The sequence below is a fragment of the Heliangelus exortis genome, chromosome 28 (genome assembly GCF_036169615.1).
Source record: "Heliangelus exortis chromosome 28, bHelExo1.hap1, whole genome shotgun sequence".
NCBI lineage: Eukaryota > Metazoa > Chordata > Aves > Apodiformes > Trochilidae > Heliangelus > Heliangelus exortis.
In genome coordinates this window covers 4343315-4365495 of record NC_092449.1, presented here as the reverse complement: position 1 = coordinate 4365495, position 22181 = coordinate 4343315, and the positions used below count along the sequence as shown (strand labels likewise).

At 67.3% G+C, this 22181-nt stretch overlaps 1 protein-coding gene across 2 annotated transcripts; it reads left to right on the top strand.

Moving 5' to 3' along the window:
- The first annotated feature begins 3944 nt into the window (after nucleotides 1-3944).
- MIDN (midnolin) lies at nucleotides 3945-16253 on the top strand. 2 transcript variants are annotated; one of them, XM_071727687.1, is made up of 8 exons: nucleotides 3945-4157; nucleotides 6146-6371; nucleotides 7385-7472; nucleotides 7792-7854; nucleotides 12945-13331; nucleotides 13834-13966; nucleotides 14097-14405; nucleotides 15732-16253. In XM_071727687.1, exons 2-8 carry the CDS (start codon nucleotides 6154-6156, stop codon nucleotides 15995-15997), a joined length of 1464 nt encoding a protein of 487 aa, XP_071583788.1. In that variant the 5' UTR covers nucleotides 3945-4157; nucleotides 6146-6153; the 3' UTR covers nucleotides 15998-16253. The 2 variants fall into 2 exon arrangements, with proteins under 2 accessions (XP_071583788.1, XP_071583787.1); XM_071727686.1 differs by lacking the exon at nucleotides 3945-4157 and adding an exon at nucleotides 5534-6016.
- The last annotated feature ends 5928 nt before the right edge of the window (nucleotides 16254-22181 follow it).

The window sequence follows — 22181 nt, the reverse complement described above, 5'->3', positions numbered from 1 at the left end:
GATTTATGATCCCGGTCCACCCTGGGAACAAGGTTCAGCATGTACCTCAAGAGGCTCCCAAAATCCCAGGTCCTTCCCCTCCCCAGGGCTGACAACTTGCTTAAGCATTTATAATAATAATAATGCTAATAATAATTCTAGTAATAACAACAACAACAACAACAACAACAACAAGCTGAGTTGTCATCTGACTCCTGAAGCTGCTGATTTAAAGCAAACCAAGAAATGTTGCAGCCTCTGAGAACAAACTGAGCTGAGAGTAAGGCTGGGGCCAGCCCAGTTGGGCTCCTGTGGGTGAGGGATGTCAGAGCCCTGGGTCCTCTTGGCTATGATGGGTGGGGGTCCATACCCTGGGTGCCCCTTCCCACCCTGGCAGGGGCTGATGCCCATGTTTCCAGGGCTCCCTGGGGGAGAGTCACACCTCTGGTCCCACGGAGATGGCAGAGCCAAGGGCAGGGCCCTGCGTCAGCAGGGACAGGAGCTCAGTGTCCCAAAGGGGACCATGAACTCAGGGAGCCCAGAATAGCCCCGGCCTCACGGTGGACACAGCCAAGTGTGGCACCTGGGCCCCACGCTGCTATAAACAGAGGATTCACCATCCTTGGGGTGGGAGCCTCTGCGGTGACTCCCCCTGCCCCAGCCCCACACGTCAGGGCTGGGAACTGCCTCACCCCGGGGTCCTGGCAGCCTGAGTCACTCCAGGGCTGACTTCATCTCTGGGGCTCGCAGGGCCTGAGGCCGGGGTGATGGGCAGAGCCCAGCAAGGTGCCCCAGAGCCAGGGCATGGCAGGCGAGGCCCGGCCGGGCCACCGGCTCCGGTTGCGCTGGGCTGGCAGCCGAGGTGTCCCCGGGCTGCGACGCTTGGACAGGCTGCCAAGGGCCACCAGGACACGTCCCCGAGAGCCGGGAAGCACACGGAGCCGATTGTGTGTTTCTAAGGACACGCCTGGGTGTTTACAGCTCCGCCAGCGGCACAGCCACCAGCAGCCCGGCCCAAGGACACCCCGCACCCACCATGAGCCGCCCTGGGCTGGCAGGATGGGGGTCTCTGGCGAGGGGGGTCGGTGCCGGGGGGGTGGGCATGGCCGGTCCCTCACTGCCGGCAGCGGGCGGTGGCTCACCTGAGAGCGCCGGCAACCTGAGTCACCGCTCCCCACCGTGACCGAGGCTGAGCCGCTTGGCCCTGGGGGACTCTGGGGACGGGGAGGGGGAACCGGGACCCCCATCTGCCAGCCCTGTGCCTCCCCCACCGCGGCAGGGCCTGACGGGCCGGACCGGGCGGAGGTGAAGTGGTTCTGCTGCTCCCTCCTGCCCGGGTGTGCCCGGTGTGAGCCCTGCCGCTGGCCCCGCGCCCGTGGGAACGCTCCCACTCGCTGCCGGCAGCTCCGCCTGCACCGAACCCACCGGCACCACCTCCCCAGGGACACGGGAGCGCTCCCCTCCCTTCCCAGGCTGGGGGTCTGGGGAGGTCGTGGAGGAAAAGCGGCTGCAGTCCTGGGAGCGAGAGCCCCCCCCTTCCCTCCTCTCCCCAGCCCAGCCTCAGCTCTGCCCTCATCCCATGACCCCACGTCTGCCAGGGGAATGCAGAGGCTTGAGATAAAATCCCCGTTTGCCAAAGCTGTGAAATCAGCCAGGAATCCAGTCCAAAAGAAAGGGAAAAAAAAAAAAAAAAAAAAAAAAAAGAAAAGAAAAGAAAAGAAAAAGGAGAAAAAAAAAGAGAAAAGAAAAGCTGCTGCCTGGGGCTGGTGGGGGATTTCCCCAAGGAAGGAGGGATGGGAATTCCCTTTCTTCGAGGGTCTGGACTTCCAAGAACGGACCCCCAAAAAGTTCAGGGCTCCCAGCAGCACCGAGGAGCCCACCCTCTCACCGGGACACAGGCAGCAGCCGTGCCCCGTGGGAAGCGTCCCCGCGGGACCCCGGGTAAGCCCCTCTCCCCCTCCCTGTGCTGCCCCGGTGCATGTGAGCTGCCGCGGGGGCTGATCCGCCGGGCCCAGGTTGGGTAAGAGGATTGCGGGAGCTGCGTGTGGCCTGCAGCGGGATTTGTGGAGGTATTTGCTCGTCGGATCGTCTCTCCTCAAGCTGCTGAGCCGTGCGGGGTTTGGAGAACGCTCCCCCTGGAGACGGCAGGAGCCTCTGATGCCGCACGGCAATTATGCCCCAGCCTGACTGCAATCTTTAACGATTTATTCCCAGGGCAACACAATAAACTAAACACACAAAATCTGGGCTGCTGGGAATCCTGGGATCTCCCAGCTTGTGTCTCTGGAGGTTCGGGATACCTTCAACCATGCTGAAATCTGCACAAGCTTCCTAAAGCACCAGCTCCCGGAGTCATGGGACTGCCGGAGGGGATGAGCTTCCTCCCAGGAAGGGCACGGAGCCGTGCGGGGAGGGTGGTGACCGGGAACGGGGCTCCTCGGGGCCGTGAGGATGTAGGGAGATGCCCTGCCCTTGGGGCACGCCACGCTCTGCCAACGGACCCGCGTGGGCCTCCCTCCCAGCCAGTGCCGGAGCAGCAGCCCCATGGCTGTGACATCCCTTTGTCCCCCCCTGCAGATCCTGGCTGTGAGCCGGGGGCCGGTGGCTGGGCCCTGCTCCCCGAGGAGGTGGCTCTGGGGTCCCCACCACAGCACGAGCCATGGCAGGGCTGCCCCCTCCGCTCGCTGTGCCGGGGGCCTCACCCCACACGGCAAGGGGGGGTTGCGGCCCCCCGAGGGGCGGCTTCACGGGCCCGGGGCTCTGCAGCTCCCAGGGAGAACAATGGCGCGTCCCTGCCCCAGCCCCTCTCCCAGGGACAACAATGGCAGGAGCCGGAGCCGCCTGAGCTCATCTCCCCCCTGAGAGCCCGGAGGGGGCCGTGGCGGGCGGGGGTCTGCAGGCTGTGCCACTGAGGCTCTCTCCCTGCCGCCCCCCCGGCCCCGCTCTGCTCCCTGCAGATGGAGGGGCCTCGCTCCCACCCCACCGCGGCTCCGGCATCCATCTGCACCCACCCGGGGGAGGCTTTGGGCCAGAAACTGCCACAACGTTTTGGGGCTCCGGGGAGCTCCCCCCCGGGCCCCCTTTGCTGCTGCCTGGTGGGTCGGGGACGTGTGGCCCCCTCCTCGCTGCAGTTCCAGCTGCTTTGTGTCTGGGAGTGCCAGAGCATTGTGTGAGGGACCAGACCCGGCCGAAGCAGCCTGAGGTCACCCGGCCTGTCCTCAGCATCCTCCCTGGCCACACCCCCGGTCCCGCAGACCCTGTCTCGGGGAGGAAACCAGTCTGTGGTTTCCGCTCCAGAGCGCTTGGGACATCACCCCCCAGCACCCGGGGTACCGCAGCCCCCTTCTCCTCTGTTCCCCAAAATTCTGTGGGGCAGAGAGCGTGTCTCGGTTGTGAAGTAGACGGTTGGGCAGAGGGAATCCCAGGGGGAGGGACGGCCCAACCTCGCTATTAGACATCAGAGAGTCTCCACCGGGAGCCGCTTTAAACCTCAGCTTCCCAGGAGGGCTCAGCCCAGCGGCTCCCTGCGGACGAACCGACTTTGACCCCGGTGAGAGGACACCAGGACGGGACAAGGTGTCCTGACTGTCCCCCCCCCACCGCCCGGGAGAGGTGGGTGCCCCCTCCCCTGCCCGCCCTGCCTGCAGCGGCCCCGTGAGCAGCGCCGGGCGGAGCTGGAACTTGGACCCCCAGAGGGGCAGAGCCGGGACTCCGGGAAGCCAAAACAAGCCCCGGGGGGCCGAGACGGGAAGCAGGGCGGAGACCGAGACGAGCCGAGAGCACAACCCGGGGCGGGGGACAGAGACCCCCAGGGCAGGGTCAGGACGGGGGAGGGGAATAGGGACCCCTCCCAGGGGCAGGTGCGGGTCCTCCTGAGGCCGGTGCTGGGGCCGGTGTGAGGCCGGGGCCAGTACAGTCCCTGCCCCCGCCAGGCTCCACCCAGGGCGGTGCGGGATAAAACTTGGGGCACCTCCCCGGCAGCTCCGCGTCAGGGCTGCACTCGGACGGGCTCCAGCGCTCGGGGGGGACAGAACAGGATAGGACAGCTCCGTGCAGCACCTCGACTCCCCGCTGCTCCCTTCTCGGCAAGTTTTTGGGGTCTTTTTCTTCCTTCCTGCCGCGAGAGGCAGCTGAGCTCCAGTCGCGCCGGGGAGCCGCGGGACCGCGCTCCGGGCTCGGTGAGTGGGGCCACGGTTGGCTGCGAGCGGGCCGGGGGGCACCGGGCAATGGGGGGGGGGGGGGGATCCGCGAACCGGGACCGCTCTCATTCTGTATTCGCGGAGCGGACCAGGCGGCTCCTCGGGGGGGACACATGGCGAAGACCCCCGCGCGGGGTGCCCGGGAGATCTTTCCCACCCCCCGGGACCCTCTGTACCCCCCTGACTCGGGGCTTTTCGAGACCACAGACTGCCCTCGCCTCGGTTACCGGGACCCCCAGCGGGGCTTCCCAGGAGTTGAGGGGTGCCCCGTTCAGCCCCCCCTGCATGCCGGGGAGCGGCCCCTCACCCCCTCTCCCCTATGCCGAGGTCGGGGGGTTGCCGCCCAGTCAGGTTCGCTCCGTACCGGCGGGCGAGCAGCGCGGGCAGGCTTCCCGGTGTCTCGGAAAGGGCTCCCCGGATCCCGCGGGCCCCCCCCCGGGCGCAGGACACGCGGTGGGGCCGGCAGAGGGCGCGCGCGCTTTGCTGACTCATAGCCCCCCCCTCCCCGGACCCCCCCGGGTGCCGGTACCGGGGCCCCGGGGTGTTCGTTCCACCTCCGGGGCAGCCGGCTCGGGTTAGGGGAAAGGGAAACGGCAAGAGAATTGGGGAGCGGAGGTGCAGGGGGGGGGTCAGCCCTGCGTCCGGGCAGTTTCCCGTAGCTTTAACGGCGTCACCGGGAGAGTGACCGGGCGGGTACGTGTGACCGAGCGGGTGTGACCGGCCGCGGGTGACTCTCTGTGTGTGTATGTCCCCCCCGCCCTTTCCGCCTCGCTGTCCCCGTGTCACTCGTCTCCGGGGGCTCCGGCTGCCGCCCGGCCCCGGGGGCCCGTCCTCTCCCGCCGCCGCGGCGTCCTCCGGTGCGGGGGCCGCTCTTCGCCCCCGCCCGTGTCCCGCATTCACCCCTCTCGCGGAGCCCAGGCCTCGCACCCCAACTCCCTCCCGGCCTCGCCGGACACGTTGTTGCCCGGCGGTACCGGTCCGGGTGCCGCTGCTGGTTCGGCTCCCCCGCCGCCCCCCCCCCCCCCCCGGGCCCCTTTGTTGTGCGCCCCGGGATTATGAATGGCTCCAGGCGCGGCGCGAGGGCGCGCGGGGGGCGGTGGAGGGGGCGGGGCTTGGCGGCCGCGTGGGCGGGAGGAATCCGGCCGGGCCGCCCGCCCACCGGGACACGTGGGGCGCCTGCGCCCCCTCCCCATTGGCTCCCACCGCGGATGTCTGAGCGCTGAGCGCTCTCCCATTGGCCCGGACCCCCGGAGGAGCCGGAGTGAATGAGGGCGAGGCCCCGCCCGCGGGACGTTGCTACATTGTAACTTCCCTCCTTCCCACCCCTTTCCCCCCCCCCCCCCCCCCCTCCCCTCTCCCGGTTCGGCGCTTCCCGGCTGAGCGCGGCGGCGGCGGCACCGGCCGGTTCGGCGGGTCCGGCCCCAAAGGAAAAAAAAAAAAAAAAGGGGGAAGCGAAGCGTCCTCCGCGCCTCCCCGCCCCTCGCCGCGGCCTCCGGGCCCGCACCCCGCCCCCAAAAACCCCGCACAGGGAGAGCGAGCGGCGGAGCGGAGAGTGCGAGAGAGCGGCGGGCAGGGCAGGCAGCAGGCAGGGCAGGCAGCACCGCTTCCACTGCCCCCTCCTCCCGCAGGCAGCCAGCGCCGCCTCCCCGCGCCCCGCGGCTCCTCCGGAGCAGAACGGGAGATTTTTTTTAATTTAATTTTTTTAATATATATATATAATTTATTTTTTTACGGGGCCGCGGAAGGCCCGGCCGGTGCCTGCCCGGCCCGGGGATCCCATAACTCCCCCTCCTCAAGCCGGCTTTTCCCGGAGGACTCGAAGCGGAGCCGGAGTTCCCGTGGGTACCGCCGGGGCGTGCGGTGGAACGGGCCCCGCTCCCTCCTTTGTCCGCTGCCTCTCCCCCCCGCCTCTCCCCCCGCGCGTTCCTGCGTCGCCCCCCGGCACCGACCACCGCTCCTCCCCGCAGGTCGGCGGATGGACCCGCAGCCCGGCGCCAGGAGCTGCAGCCGCGGGGCTCCCGCCTGCGAGGTGGTCCCGAACGAGCCCCCCATGAACCTCTACATCAACACCACCACCGGGACCCGCTATGAGCTCTCCGTGCCCCCCGAGGAGACTGTGGAGGGGCTGAAGCGGCGGCTGTCCCAGCGGCTCAAGGTGCCCAAGGAGCGGCTGGCTCTGCTGCACAAAGAGAGGTAGGGCTCGGGGGGGCGGCCGGGGTCCCATCCCCCCCCCACGGCAGCGGGGCTGGGCGCGGGGGCGGCCCCCTCGCACCGGGCTCGGCACCGCACAAAGGCTCCCGCCCCCCTTCCCCCTGCCTGGCCCCATTCCTCGGCGGGTCGGGGCGGGGGGAAGCAGCCCGGGGGGCCGCGGGCGGGGGCGAGCCGGGGGCCGGGGCGGAGGGAGGGAGGGAGGCTCCGGACCCTGGTGGGGACAGGAGCGCGGCCGCCGCCCCCTCTCTCGGCCTTTGCCGGGGCTCCTTTGTGGGCGGCGGGGCCCGGCAATGCCCCGCGGGGACCCGGCCCTTTGTTCTGGGCTCAACTTCGGCGGCGGCGCGGCCCGGCCCCCTACACCCCCCCGCCTCGAGCCCCTAGCGCTGGGAGGGCCGGAGGTGGGGGGGTTCCTTTGTCTGCCAAAGGCCCGGGCCGAGGGTCTTCGCAGCTTTCCCCCCAGGTGTCCCCCCCCCCCGATGTGGAGCAGGGGCCAAGTGGGGCCGGGCTGCCCCGCGCCTGCTCAGCCCTGGCCGGGAGCAACTTAGAGCTCTCTGGATGGGAGAAGGAATGGGGGGGCACGTACCCCTGTGCCACTTCCCCAACCCCACTCTGGTCGCAGCTTCTTCCTCTCCCTCCCCCCTCCGTGGGCAGGCTTCCTGTGCCACGAACCCCCGCGGCCCCCCCAGCCCCTGCCAGCTTCCTCGCTGGCTCCTCAGCACCCATCAGCCCTGCCCCGGGCCCCGTTTGCACCCAGCAAGGGAGCGGGGGCACCCTTAGTACCCTCTGTGGCCCCCCCGGGGTGCAGGGGGCAGACGGGGGAGATGCAGATGAGCAGCGAGGGGTTGGGTTCTCCTCCTGCCTCTCAGGGTCGGAAACGCTTGGGATGGGGGTGTTGGAGGGGGGCTGGGTCCCCTGGGACCAGGCTGGCAGCGGGGAACCCCTCGCCTGCCCAGCCGGCGCTGACCTCGCTTTTGTTTCCTTTTCCCCCCCCCCAGCCGACTCAGCTCTGGGAAACTGCAGGACCTGGGGGTCGTGGAAGGCAGCAAGCTGACGCTGGTGCCCACTGTGGAGGCCGGTTTGATGGTGAGCGGCCTTTTCCTGCTGCTCCTTCCTTCCCTCCCACTCGTCGCCATCTATTATTAAAGCCCCGGGGGGGGATGTGCTGGCAGCCCCGGGCTCGGCTGCCCCAGCCCTCGCTGAGGAGGCAGCGCCGGGCTGGGCACGGCAGCGGGTTTAATATTTCACTGCTTTCTCAGGGCTTGTGTAGAAATAGTGGAAGTGACATGTCATCCCTCCCCTCCTGCCGCACGCCCCCTCCTTCTCTGCATTTGTAATGTTAATCCCCCCCTCCCTCCTCTCTTTTTTTTTTTCCTTTTTTTTTTTTTTTTTTTTTTTTTTCCAGTCCCAGGCGTCCAGGCCAGAACAGTCGGTGATGCAAGCTCTGGAAAGCTTAACTGAAACTCAGGTAGGTGAGAAGCTCGACGTCGGGGCAGGGTTGGAGACAAAGGAGGGTCGGTGGGGGCCAAGGGACTGCTGCGACCTCTTTCCCCTCCCAAATGGCTTCGTCGTTCAGTGGTTTCACCCTCAGCAGAGGTTGGGAGCGCTGAGGGTGGTGCCCGGGGCGGGCACCGTCATCCTGTGCAGCGCTGAGCTCAGGGAGGTCCCACGCCACAGCCCAAACACGCCGGGGAGGGCAGAGGCGCTGGGAGGTGAAGTGACTCACCCAAGGTCACGCAGCAGGTCGGTGGCAAAGCCCGAGGGGTGCAACACCCCCCCCCGCCACCGCCCTCCTCACCCCAGGTACCCAGAGGGGGGCTGCACGGAGGCTTCTGGGAGGGCTCGTCCCCCTCTCCTTGGTGCTGTCCTTGGGGACAGGGTCTGTGCCACCGTGTTCTGGCGTTTGCGGGCGGCGGCCTTGGGCTGGGGCGCTGGGTGCCGAGGAGTGGGTGCGGGTGGGGGCCGTGTTTAGCAGAACTGTGAATTTTGTTGGGGCGGCCTCCAGTGCGGGAGGTGTCACCCGTTGAGGGGGTGGGGGTGGGGGGGGTGGAACGTTCCCAGGGCTGGGGGGGCCGCCGCGAGTGCGCGCGCAGCCGCCGGCTGCCAAGGTGGAATTTACCCCCAGCCACGCAGGCCCTGGCTCCTTTGTTTTCAGTCTCTTTTATTATTGTTGGTAGATTCTTGCCTTCCCTTCCGGCCAATGCCGCAGATCATTTTTTAAAGGTTGGTTGGGGTTGGCTGGCTGGGGTTTTTTCAGGGGTTGTTTTTGTTGTTGTTGTTTTTTACCTGCCTCGCTGAATTCGGAGTGTGTGTGGGGGGGGGGGCTGAGCCCCATGCTGTGCTACAGCTCCCCTGGGGGGCTTGGTGGAGTCATGGCTGTGCCCCCCATGGGGACATGGTGAGGGCCTGGACTGTCCTGGGGTGGGGACCTTTGCTGACCCACAGTGCCCTTGGCTGCCTGGGGTGACCTTGACTTTCAGCAGTCGGTTTAACCCTGTGTGGGCCAAGGGGGGGTGAGCTTGGAGCAGGAGTTCTGTGCAAGGGGCTGGCTCCTGCCTCTGCCCAGCAGAGTCTGTGGGGAGCCCGGTTTGCTCAGAGCGCTGCAGGGCTGCGAGAGGGGGCTGGCTCTGGCAGCCCAGCCTTGAGGGTCCTGGTGCATGTCCTGGTCTCAGAGCTGCAGCCATTTCTGGTGGGGCTGTGCAGCTCCCCACTCGGGTGGGCAGCGAGGTGGGATGCACTGGGGAGCTGCCCCGAGCCAGGGGCTTGGGGTATCCTGTGCATCGGGGGGGGAGCAGCTACCACCACCTTGTGTGTCCTGGTGAGCGGGTGGTCCCTCCCAGCCAAGCCTGGCAGGGTGGGAGGGTCGGCGTGGGGGCTGCAGTTTGGGGGCCCACCGTTGGGGGGGTGGGGTGGGGGGCATCTCTGCCAGGTGGGGGTCTGGGGTCTGGCATCCCTGGCGGGTTGAGCAGTGCTGGCTCCGCACCTCCCTGCCCACTGCAGGATCCTGCCGGGTCGGTGATTCAGGAAGCCGGGGCTGTGCAGGAGGAACCGCCAGCACCTGGGGGGGCGGAGGGGGGGCAGGAAACCACTCCTCTCATTCATGCTTTGCTCGGCTCTGCCTGCGTCACGCATCCTCCGGCAGCGCGGGCAGAGCTGCGCCGGCTTCCTCTGGGGGCGGTGGGGGGCCGGGGCGCTGCCACCCCCTCCCCGCCCTGGGGAAGGGGCTGCCGGGCAGGCGGTGACAGTGGGCAGGAGGTGACAGGAAGGGTTCACCGCGTTTCCTTCCTTCCTCTGGGCACGCTCTGTTCCTGCCCTCGCTTTCCAGGGAGCTTCGTCCCCTCGGCAGCTTCAGGATGGGCACCGGGTCCTGCAGCCACGTTTATTTCCCCCCCCTCCCCATCCCTCTGCCCCACTGCAGAGCCCTGGGTTGGGGACACACACACACATCCAGCCGGGCTCTGCCAGGGCCAGAGGAATGTGGCTGGGGGGCTCTGGCCCTCTGTCCTCCTTGGCATAGGAACCCCCCCAGCTCTAGAGCCGTGGGACCCAGCTGTCGGCTGCAGCTGCTCCCGGCTGGAGAGCTGCGGGAGGGGGGGGACATTTCCTTCATCCTCCCTCCTTTCTTGTCCTTGCTCTCCACTGGCTTTTCCCCTCCGGATTTGCCGGGAACTGCAGCGGGATGGCTGGTGTGTGTGGTGGTGGTGGTGGGACTGTCCCTCCCCGGCAGCCCAGGGCCGGGGGGCCCGGGGGTGTGTGGGGCTGGGGGCCGGGGTGACGCGGGGCGGGAATGCGGCGCTCTCTGAGTCATCCCTGGTTCTGTGCAGCCAGGGAGACACTTGCCCCATCCCTGCGGGCCCCTAGCCCAGTGCTGAACCCATTCCCAGGGCTTGGCAGGGGCCTGCGGGACCCCTGGGCGCGGGGGAGCCGGGGGGCCCGCAGTTCCCAGCTCCCTTCCCCCTCCTCCGTGGGTCCGTCCCGGTCCCTGTGGTGGAGCTGACTGGGAGGGACAGGGTCCTCCCTGGGCGGCCGTGGGCGGCCGAGCAGGCGGCTGGGTGGGACGTGTTTGCATTGGAGCGCCCTGGTTTCGCCGGGGGGGGGTTGGCATCGGTGTGGGGGCGGGTGCCGGGAGCCCCAGAGCCGCGGTCCCGCCGGGCCGGCCGCCCTGCCCTGCCTGGGGCACCGCGGGGGCTGAGCCAGCTTGGAGCCACAGCTGAGCCTCAGGCTGGCTGGGGGGGTGGCGGTGGGGACCCCCGTGCTTGGGGAAGGAGGGGGTATTATTGGTGCTGCTGGGAAGCGCCCAGCACCGTGGGTTCGGGGTGCTCTGGTTTCTCCCATCGCTGGCGGGGGGTCAGGCAGGGTGCAGGCAGGTGTGAGTCAGATGGAGCAGCAAGGAGGCCTCGGGTGCTGGCTGACGTCAAGGGGCCCTGGGGGTGTTTGGGGGGGGCTCCCCCAGGTGGTTGGGGTGCCGAGGTCGGTGGTGGGTGGCCAGAGCTCTGGTCTGGGTGTTCTTGCGTGTGGGACAGGGCTGGGAAGGCTCTGATAGACCCTTCCCCAAATAGTCTCCGCACCCCAGCTGGGAGAGTGGAAGGTGGGTTGGGGGTCTCTGGGGTTCTGTGTTTGTTCGTGTCCCCCCTGTGCTGGCTCTGAGAGCCCCAAGAGAACCAGGGTGGCCTGGCGGCCACTGGCTGCTTCCCTGGAGGTCTCTTTGCCAGAGCTGTGCCGCGATGCTGTTGTGGCTGGAGCCGGGGAGGGTCGCGACCGAGAGGTGGGGATGAGGTGATGCTTTTGTGGGGCCAGTCGGATGCTTGGGGGGGGAGGAGGCACACACAGAGCCGCTGGCCAGGCACGTGTCCATCCTCAGCTGCTGTGGGCAGGGAAACCGAGGCAGCGTCAGAGCCACGGGGCAGGATGGGGGCTGGGGTGATGCTTTCCTGTGGCCAGGTGCCGTGTGTGTGCACACGCGTGTGCCCATGTGCACGCCCGCTCCCTCCCTTCCCCCCCCCCCCCCGGCTCCGTAACCCCCGTGTCCAGAGCTGCAGTGTCTCCTTCACGCCCACCCCTTCCTCTGCAGCCCCCGCCTGACACGCTCGGGGCTTTGCTGATGGTATTTTTAAAGCTGCTTTTCCCACGGCTTCTCAGAACCGGCCCCCGCTGGAGCGGGGCGCGGGGGAGCCGGGACGGGGAGGGGGGGGAAGGAGGAGGAGGAGGAGGAGGCCAAGCTCTGCAGAGGTGCTGGCCCTTGGCTGGGGGAGAAGAGGAGGAGGGGGGGCATGGGGGTGATTTGGGGATGCAGCGCTCTGGGTCCCTTCACCTCGTCGTGCTGTGGGTGACAGCTGCTCCCCGAGGGTGCCGCTGGGGGTGTGGGTGGGTGACGTCTGTCGGGAGCCGCACGTGACGGCCGGGGAAGCCAGTGCCTGCCGTGCCCTGGAATAGCTCGGCCCGGGGGGTGGCACTGGCGTCATCCCCCTTTAGCTGAGACCCCCTCCCCTGCCCACAGCCCTTTGGACAGCCGGGCTGGGGGGGGGGTTAGAGGCACGACCCCCCCTTTCCTGGCAGCACAGCCAAAGGCACAGTGGGAGAGCTCGTGGGGGGGGGGGAGATGCTGAGCAGAGCTGGGGGGGGGGGGGTGTGGGCTCCTTCATTGCCTGGCACAGACTTCAAGTGATTTATGCATCCTGGGGGGCTGCGTGGTGGGGTGGGGGGAGGGGGGGGAGCAGGTGTTGGGGATTGGGGGGGACACCCCCCCTCTACAGCCCGGGCAGGGTCAGGCCCCTGCTCTTGTCTGCACGCTGCAGCTGCTCCATCACCTGCCTGCGATGGAGGCCTCAGGGGTGGGCTGGGGCAAATCCTGCCTGCAGAGCTGCTCCCCCAGGCCTCCCCCCTGCCCCCCGGGCTGCTTTTGGGGAGGGGAGGGGGGGCAGGTAGGCTGTGCTGCCCTGCCTGATAGCTGCAAGGCACAGCAAGGACCCAGTGTGTCCTTGTCTGCCCCCTCCCATCCTCCTGGCGAAGGGCTTGATGAGGGGGGGGACGGACACAGTCCCCCTGCACCCCCTGTGCTGGTGCTGGGCTGGCAGAGGATGGGGGGGGAGTGGTGCTGGCCCCGGGGTTGGGTGTGCAGCTGCAGCAGCCCCTGCCTGGCCCTGCCCGTCGGGCACCGGCTGCGGCGGGTTCAGCGACGGGCACGGCACGGTCTGGCACGGCACAGCCCAGCACAGCTCCGCTGCTTTGTGCTGGGAGATAAAGGGCGGGGAGGGCAGGAGGGAGAAAATTCCCCCCCTGGCGCTGTCAGCTGATGGAGCTGGCACCGGGCTGGGGTTGTGTGGGGACGATGGCCGGGCTGGCCTGCCAGGCTGGTGTGGACAAGGCCCTGGCAAAGGGCTGCGGGGATGGGCTGGCTCCTTTGGCACCCCCCTGACCCGGTCCTACTGCCCCGTGGCCCCAATGAGACCTGGAGGGTCAGCACCCATCCCCTGCTGGCACCTGGGGGTGAGGAGGGAGGGGTCTGTGTGGTGGTCTCGCTGCGTGTCGGGGCTGACGGGGGTGTCCTTCTCTCCCCAGGTCAATGACTTCTTGTCGGGACGGTCCCCCCTGACCCTGGCCCTGCGTGTGGGTGACCATATGATGTTCGTGCAGCTCCAGCTGGCAGCTCAGCAGAGCAGTGGGCAGCTCCAGCACCGACACGTCATCGCCAGCCGGGGCGAGGCGGGGGCCACCGCCAGCCCCCACTGCCGGACACTGCACGGCGGCACCGGCTCCGGCTTCACCCGCATCCCCGTGGTGCCAACGTGCCAGCAGAGCCCGGCCCCCAGCCCCACGCCCTCCGCACCGGCCCCCCCCATGTACTGTAACGCCCCCCACTCTGCTCCCGTCACCACCGGGATGTTCCGGTCGCACGGGGCCGGGACGCCGACGGTGAACAGCAGCGTCGTCTCCTCCTGCTCAGAGGTGAGTGGGGTCTGGGGGGGTCCCGGTGCCTTTGGGGGGCAGAGGAGGAAAGCTGCGTTCTTCCCGGTGATGCCCTTCCTTGCCTCAGTTTCCCTACGTGTGGAAGAAGGGTGTTCCCCGTGCCTGGTTTGCAGAGTGCTCCAGGGAGCGGCGCGGGGTCAGGGTGTATTCCAGGCTCTGCCCATATTTTGTCCCTGTGGCCAGGCAGAGGCTGCCTGCCAGTGCTTCCTGCTGTCCTTTGCCTCTTGCACAGCACAGTTGATCCGGGGGGGTTGACTGCCAGGACCCCCAGGGCTGGGGACATCAGTGCCCAGGGTGGTGGGACACCCATAGTCCCTTGAGTCCTGGTAAAACGGGCTCCTGGTGCCTGCTCCCTGCCTGGGGCTGCTGTGGGGTCCTCCTGGCGTGACCTGGGGGGGGTGAGGGGCTGGAATATGGGGCTTTGCCTTCCCTCCTGGTGTCCCCTGCCCTGAGGCTGATCCCCATCTCTCCCCTGTCCCAGGTGGACTGTGGCACCCGCAGCGGCAGCGCCCCGGGCAGCGGCTCTGCCCCCACCGCCCGGTCCCGCAAACCCGGGGCCGTCATCGAGAGCTTCGTCAACCACGCGCCTGGGGTCTTCTCAGGGACCTTCTCCGGTAGGTGATGCTGAGACCCCCTCTGAGGGGGGGGAGGGAGGGGTCCGTGGCGGAGGGGATGAGCTGGGGGTGGTGGTCGTGGGGCTGTGGGAGAGCCGCTCACCTCCCCCACCTCTCCCCCCCTCCCCAGGCACTTTGCACCCCAACTGCCAGGACAGCAGCGGGCGGCCGCGGCGGGACATCGGCACCATCCTGCAGATCCTGAACGACCTCCTCAGCGCCACGCGACACTACCAGGGCATGCCCCAGTCCCTGACACAGCTCCGCTGCCAGACGCAGTTCTCTTCCTCCTCCTCTTCCTCCTCCTCCTCCTCGCCACCCGCCTCCCCGGACCTCGCCACCAAAACTACCTCAGAGCCACTGCCGGCGGCTGCGGCCTCCCCGCCCCTGCACCCCGTTGTCCAGTGCCAAAGCCAGATCCGGATGTGCAAGCCCAGTGGTGAGTTTGGCGTGGGAGGAGGGGGTTAATGGGTGCCCAGGGGGATGGGCCAGGCCACCGTGTGCCATTTCTGTGCCCAGCACCGAGGTGGCAGCATGCCTGGGTTTGGGTTTGTCACCTCTGGTGTCCTTGGTCTGAACCATCCCAACTCGGGGAGCAGAGAGGGGCTGGGAAGTCCCTGAAGCTTCCCCCCTGCCCCAGCCAGAGCTGAGCCCCCATCCCCTTTGCACCAGGTCACTCCCCACAGAGCCTGATGTCACTCTCACACTGTCACCCTTTGGTGCTGCCCTGCTTTGTAATGTGGGGACTGCAGTGTCCCCATCTTTGCCCCCATCTGTCCCTGCAGCCCTGGGAGCTCTGGGCCTGTCCCTGCACTTGAGTAGAGCTTTTTATTTTTTGGGGGGGAGGAGAGGGGTTTGCACTGGCTCTTTGCCTGTCTCAGCATTCACAAACTCACTGCCCCAGGCTGGGTGCTAAGGTGGGTTTGTCTGGGGGATCCCACCCCACTGGGGTGCAGCAGGAGGCTCCCATGCCCCCCCAGGCGGTTGTGGGGTGCACACCTGCGCACCCCGAGGCCGGAAGGCGCCCGGAGGCTCCCACCCTCCATGACCCCCCCTTGCCATTTGCTTAGAGATAAGAAGTGAAACCTCCAGTGCCAGCGGGGGGGGGGCTCACCCTCCCCACAAGGTTTTCTCTTCCTTCTCTCCCAGCAAGTGGGGTCCAGCCCCCCCCCCCCCAGGGTGGCTCCATGCCAGCTCCCACCCTCAGTGGTGTGGTCGAGGTCCCAGTGTGGCCAACCTCACCCTGGGGCTTCCAACACACCTCCCCAGGTGTATTGGAGGGGTGAAGCCTGCACAACCCCCCTGGTGTGACAAACCCCCCCCATATCTCTGCTGGGCTCATCCTGCTCACCCTGTGACCCCTTAGTGTGGTTTTGTGCTGCTGTGAAATTTCCACGGGGGAGTTGAGGGGGGGGGGGGGGGCCTGTATGTCTGTGTGTCCCAGGTGCAGGAAAAGGCAGTGGGGTGGGGGCTGCATCCCCCCCCTTGGGTGCAAGGGATGGGCAGGAGATGGGGGGTGCATCTCTTCCCCCTTGGGTGCAAGGGATGGGCAGGGGGTGTCTGTTCAGCCACCCTGGGGTGTTGGGGGGCTGCGTGTACCCCCCAGGTGTGGGGAGCAGCCTTGGAGGTGTCAGGGCACAGGATGCTTGGAGTATGAGATACGGGGGAGGGAGGGGGGTTAGGGTTAGGGTTGGATTCCACCCCCCCCTCGCGTTCAAAGGCAGCGCAGCCCCCCCTGACCCCTCCCCCGGCTTTGTCCTGGCAGGGGATCGCTTGCGGCAGACGGAGAACCGGGCGACGCGCTGCAAAGTGGAGCGGCTGCAGCTGCTGATGCAGCAGAAGCGGCTGCGGAGGAAGGCTCGGAGGGACGCCCGGGCCCCCTACCCCTGGCTGCCCGGCCGCAAGCCCGGCCGCACCAACAGCAACAGCAGCGTCTCCTCCAGCGAGGGCAGCCTGGACCTGGACTTCGAGGACTCGGTCTGGAAGCCGGAGGTCAAGGCGGACATGAAATCCGAGTTTGTTGTAGCATAGAAGACGGTGCCCTGGGGGGAGGGCCCCGGGGCCGTGGACTCTGCCGGGGTTTTATTTTTTTTTTGTTTTTTGGTTAGTTTCGTTTTTTTGTTTTGTTTCGGGGGGGGTCCCTGCTCCCACCACCCCGGCTGCCGGTGATGTCATTTCTGTTGTCATGGGCCAGATCTCCTCTAGATTTGCCATCTCCTGTGACCTGACGCCTCGGAGCTGCCCCTGCCCGTGCTAGGGGAAGCGTTTCATGGGGGGGGGGGGGGGGGGAGGGATTGGGGGGGTTGGGGGTGGCCGGGGCAGCTTCACCCCCCCCCCGGCTGTGTTGGGTTTGGGGAGCAGGCAGGAGCTGCCAGCCCCCTCCCCAGCCAGGAGCGGGAGGTCCTGGCACTGGGGGGGTCCCTGGGGGATATCGAAGCTGCTGCTTTGCTGTGAAGAGGGGTGCAGCAGGGTGGGCTGTAGCCCCCCGGCGTCCCCCCCAGCACGGGCAGGAGGAGATAAAAGTCTCTTTCGGAGGTGCTGGGGCCCCCCTGGGTTTGGGGGCCGTTTGTTTTCCTTCCCTTCTATATGTAGCATTTGCTCAGCTGCGGGGCTGGGACCCCCCCCAGGTGTTTGGGGGGGACACGTATGCCTGGGTGCCACCGGCCCCGCTGCCGCAGCCAGGGTTGGGGGGTGGGGGGGAGGGGGGCTTTGTTTTGGGGTGGGTTTTAATTTTGGTTTCGGAGGGAAAAGAAATGGCACCTTCCCTCCACGGCAGAGCCCGAACTTCCGAGTCGCTGGACTCCTTCCTACCTGCCTCTTGGCTGGTTGGATTTTCTTTTTTAACTTAAAGGAGAAGAAAACAAACAAACGAAAAGATTAAAAACAAAAATAATGAATAAATAAAACCCAGTACTCGGTCATGGCTGTCTGCGAGCCGTGGGGCTAATATTTATAGACATTAATTACCCGACTGAGCCAATACTGACATAGTCTTGCATAGGCCGTAGAAATCCTTCTTCTTGTCCGACTTTGATTTTATTTTTTTTTTATTTTTATTTTTTTCTTTCGTCAGGAGATCTGTGCAAATAGAGAACCCATGTGATGTGTTTTTTGTCTGTAAAAGTCTTTTGTGTGTTTCGGGGAGGGGAGGGCGGGGGGGGAGAGCGAGGCTTTCGGTCTTTAATATTTTATTTTTTATTTTTGAAATAAATTTGGGCAGTCTGGATGCAACCGTGCCTGCTGCTGCTGTCAGGGTCGGGGGGTTGGGAGTGGAGTTGCCCAGGGTGGTTCAGCACTGCACACTCAGGTGCACACGTGTGTGCCCAGCCACATCCATTCACTCAAATAGGAGAAGGAGCCCAAAAATGTGGGGAGGGGAGGGTGCTGGGGGTCTCTGAACCCATCCACAAGGCTGTGCTGGTGTTCCCAGCCCTGGCCAGACCCCAGCTGGGTCAGCCTGGTTCTGTCCCGCTGGCCGTGGCAACGAGCTCTGCTGGTGCTGCGGGGAGCTGGGCCGGTTCCACCAGCCCCACCGGCCACTCCTGCGTCATGGCAGGTGGCCACGGGCCGGGGTGGAGGGAGGGGGCTGTTGGCCACGAACCTGTTGCCACCCTGACGCCCTCGTTCAATCCCCAGGGCTCTGTTGTGCCTCAGTTTCCCCACCTGCAGCCTTGTCTCCCCATGGCTTTCGCCCACCCCCGGGGAAGGTGGTGGGTGGGGGGTGGCCATGGGGACGTGTGTCAGTGTCATCCCACCCGTCTGTCCCCTTTCCCCCTGGGATCCCTGAGAAGAAACTGGGGGGGCTGGCAGGGCTGGGGATGTTGGTGTCTGCCTGGTGTCACAGCTGGGGACAGTGGGTGGGAGCAGCTCTTGTGCTCCGTGCCTGAACCAGGGACACGGCCATCTGCACCCCCAGGTCCCCAGCACGCCTGGGGGGCTGTGTTTTAGGGAAGGGGTGGGGGTCTCCCTCAACCTTTGCCCTTTGACATCTCCAGCTCTGTCTCTGTGCACGTCCCTCCCTGTCCCTGCACCCCAGGGACTCTTGGGGACCCTGGCACCCCAGAATTGCCCAGCTGGGACCAGTGGCTCTTCCCACTGGGGAACATGCAAGGAGGGCCACGGGGGCCTCACTGGACCCCGAGTCCCTGGGGACAGAGAGCACTGGAGGAAGCTGGGGATGGGAGAGGAAGTGGCTCAGGTTCCTGCGGTGACACGAGCGGTGACATGAGCAGTGACATGTGTGGCACCGGGCGCCCCACTGCCAGCGCCCCGCTTTGACGTCATTTCGGGTAGAGAGAGCCCTGGGCCACCCCCCCGACACCCCCGGCCCCTGCTGCTCACACCAAATTTGGCAAAGGGAAGAGGAGCCACTGGCTGCACCCGAGGCCTTTTAAGGCAAAGGCTGCCTGGGGGGTGGGGGGGTGACAAGCAGGGGCACACGCGTGTGGCCACGGTCACGCCTGGCTGCTCCATGTGCACGTGTGTGTGAGCAGAGGAACACACACAAACAAACACGTGGGGGGGGACTCCAGGACACCCCAGCCCCACTGACCCAATTTGAGGGTCCCGATGTCTGCTCCCACCCCTCAGCCTCTGGGTTTGGGAGGTCCCAAGGGACACACAGGACAGGTCCCGGGGTGCGTGGCAGAGCTTGCACGGCACGGTGCGACACGACGTGGTGTGGCAGAGCGTGGCAGAGCGTGGCACGGCTCAGCGTGGCCTGGCACGGGGCTGGGCTCAGCCGGCTGTGGTGTGGGTGCCCGCGGGAGGTGTCTGCGGAGCGGCGGGAGGCAAGCTGGGACACGGGGTGCAGCATCGCATCACCCCGCGCCACCGCGGTGACATCACCGTGCCCGGGGCCCCCAGATGCCCCTGATAAAGGGTGGGGGTCGCGGGCAGAGGGGCGGGTGAGCTGCACTCACGACCCAGCCCGGGCACTTCACACCCCCTTGTGACCCCCCCCCCCCCAACTCTCCTCCACGCTGCCCCCAGCCAACCCTCCCCCCCGGCTCTCCTCCATGAACCCCCCCGGGCTGGGCTGCACTCATCCCAGTCCTCCCAGTATGGGGCAATCTGGCAGCGCCAGCGTCGTGCCTGTGGTGTGGTGCCTGCCGTGGGGACAGCATGGGTGTCACCTCTGGGTACCTGTCTGTGCTGGCGGGGGGGGCTTCTAGGGGGTGCAAAGGGGGTGCTGGGGGGAGGCACCGGGGGGTTGTGCACACAGGGATGTGCACATGGATGAGCAAGCACACACTCCCAGCTCACACACCCCCTGGAGTCACCACTGTGACCCAGCCTTTGGTGAGTGGGTGCCCCCCCCCCGGCACCCATGAGCACCACAAACACCCGGAAACACCCAGTGTGGCCTTGGCCGTGGGCCTGGGGCAAATATTTGCCACCAGTGGCACAGCCCTGCCATGGCAGGGACCTGAGCTGTGTGTGCTGGTAGGGGAGGGCTTGCGACCCCCGGGGACCCCCCCCATCCCTGGCCAGCGGGTGCGGGTGCGTCACAGCGGGTGCCCCCCCCACCCCGCAGCTGAGGGTGCGCCAGGAAACACCCAGGGCGGGGGGGCGGGGGCCGGCGGCTCCCACGGCCCTCCCGGCACACCCGTGGGCTCGGTGCACACCCAGGGCGCCAGCCACGGCTGGGGGGGTTCAGCACACCCGGACCCTCCCACACCTGGACGCTTCCACACCTGAATCATTGCACACCCGGCCCTTGCACACCCACTCGCTGCTCCCTACAAACCTCCCACCCTTGCAAGCACAGCCTGGCCTCACCACGGCTTCTGCACCTACACCCCTGCCTGCAAACACGCGTGTGCACATGCGTGTGCATGCACACACACCTCCCAAGCACAGCAGCACGCCCACGACTGCTCGGCGTTTCCCAGACCTGTGCCCCCCACGGCACCGGGACCCCCGTGGCGGTCACCTCTCGCTCTCCAGGTCTCAGTCCCTACCTAGCAGGGAGGTTGTTCCCAGCTCAGATGGAACCCCCAGACTCGCAGCCCCCCCCCGTGACACCCCCCACTCGCTGGGGCACCCGGCGCTGCCTGCAGCCGGTGCTGGCACAGCTCTGCCAGACGCCGGGTGGGCGACGCTGCCAGCGCGTCCCTGGCAGGAACCGGGAACACGGAGTCTGTCGCAGCCGGGTCCCACCACGGGGGCTGCGGGCGGCATCCCCCGGCCCGACCCCGGAGACACCCACCCATCAGGGGTGAGGCACCCGTGGGTGCGCCCCGAGGCACGTGTGGGGTGCGGAGCCCCTCTCCCCCCTCCCGAGAGGGCTGAGCCCCCCGATCCGGGCCCCGGTGCTGCCGTGGGGCTGGGCTGCGGGCAGGCGTGGGGCGCGGGGGCGGGGAAGGGGGGGCCGGGCCGGGCGCTGCCGGCGCAGGGACAGATCCTGGAATTAAAAACATTCCAGGAACTGACTTTGAACCAGATAAAATAACAAGAGCCGCAAGGAATGTCTCACCCCACCCCCCGGCCGGCCGCGGCCTCGGCTGTCCCAGCCCCACATCTGCCCCCTCGCCCCACAGCGCTTCCTGAAGCCACCCGCTGCCCCACACGGGTCCTTGCACACGCGTGTGCGCGCAGGGCGTGCATCCAGTGTGCACACATGTGCGTGCAGTTGGTGTGTGCAGCCCGGCCGCGGTGCTGGCACATGAGGGGGGTGTCCCCGGGGGTCCCCCGGGGTTGTGGGCGAGGGGTCGCGTGTCCCCTGGACGTGTGCTCCCCATGTGCAAGCGGCGTGTGTGACCGTGGCTGTGCGTGCGTGGCCGGGGGGGAGGTTGTGCACATCAGCTCCCTCTGCCCTGCATCCCCAGCCCCCTCCCAGACCCTCCGCAGTGCAGAGGGTCCCCCCGTGTGCTGTCCCCTCCCACCCCAGCCTGGCCCGTGGCCCGTGGCCAGTAGCAGCCCCGCGTGCCTGGGCGGTGATATCATGGGGGGCCACAGGGCCAGGGGCACATCGCCCAGCCGACCTCTCCCCCCTCCCCGGGGAGGAAGAACCCCCCCCCGAGCAGATCTGGGGTCGCAGCAGGGACAGAGCTGCAGCAGAAGCCTCGCCCACTCCTGTGTCCCCAAGTGCCATACTGGGAACCGGCACTGGTCACACTGGGAGTACAAGTTTGGCTGCCTGACCTTGCCCCCCTTCATGGGGACCCCCCCTCCAAAAGCATCTCTCAGCTGGAGGTGTGGCGGGAGGGGGCACGGGCTCAGCCCCCCCGGGTTGGGTTCTACAAGGGGCGGTGCTTAAATGCCCCTGGGGCTCGGTGCGGGGTGGCTTCCCGTGTCACCCCAACCCCGCGGCCAGCGCCGTGGGGGGCCCGGCCGAGCGGGAGGTGGGCTCAGGGCTGGCACACGGTGGTCCCCAGGGCTGCCGGGGACACGGGGGGGGGGATGCCGAGGAGCAGTGCCGGTGCGTCACCGTGTTTACGAGGACCTCGAGGAGCTCCGGTGACGTCCGCGCTGGCCCTGCCAGCCGGGGCTCTGCCAGGTGGCACCGTGCCACGGCCGCCGCGCTGCCCCCCCGGCCACCGCTGAGATTTTGGGGGCTGGCGTGGGGCCACTTGGCCCCTGGTGGCACGGGGAGCATGGAACAGGGTGTCCCCCCCCGCTGCTGCCGTGCCGAGCGAGCAGATGGGGTGTGCGTGGCTCTATTTATAGCGCTGGGACCCACAGGTAGGGATGCGTCAGTTCCGTGACGCAGCCCCGGAGAGCAGGCGACGTTCGGTCGCACACCCCCACAGCGGCTCCCCGGGGGGCACGGTGGTCCCCCACTGACCCCCCCCTCCCCTCCATCCTTTGGGAGCACCAGGGAGCTGGGGACACGCAGTGCCACGCGGCTGGCGGCAGCTGGAGGATGCTCAGCCCTGGGATGTGCTGCACAATGGTGGGTGGCACACACCTGCGCCTGACATGTGCGTGTGTGTGTGCACGTGTGTGTGTGTGCTTGTGTGTGCGTGTGTGTGCACACGGGCCCTGAGAGCACATGTGGCTTCTCTGCACAGTCCCTCTCCGCGTGTGTCCCTGCGTGTGCACACGCGTGTCCCCTGCACACACCTGCAGCCGTGCTGCCTCTGTCTCTGCGTGTGCTGCTGCATGTGTGTCCCCACATGTGTCCGTGCTGCATGCGAGTCCCTACATGTGTTGCTCCATGCGTGTGTTCCCGTGCGTGGTTCCCGTCCTGCGTGGATCCCGTACTGCATGG

Coding starts and splice junctions, on each gene's coding strand:
- MIDN (XM_071727687.1), top strand. CDS start 6,154: ATGGACCCGCAGCCCGGCGCCAGGAGCTGCAGCCGCGGGGCTCCCGCC. Junction 6,372..7,384: donor GCTCTGCTGCACAAAGAGAG/GTAGGGCTCGGG, acceptor CCCCCCCCCCAG/CCGACTCAGCTCTGGGAAAC. Junction 7,855..12,944: donor AAAGCTTAACTGAAACTCAG/GTAGGTGAGAAG, acceptor TTCTCTCCCCAG/GTCAATGACTTCTTGTCGGG.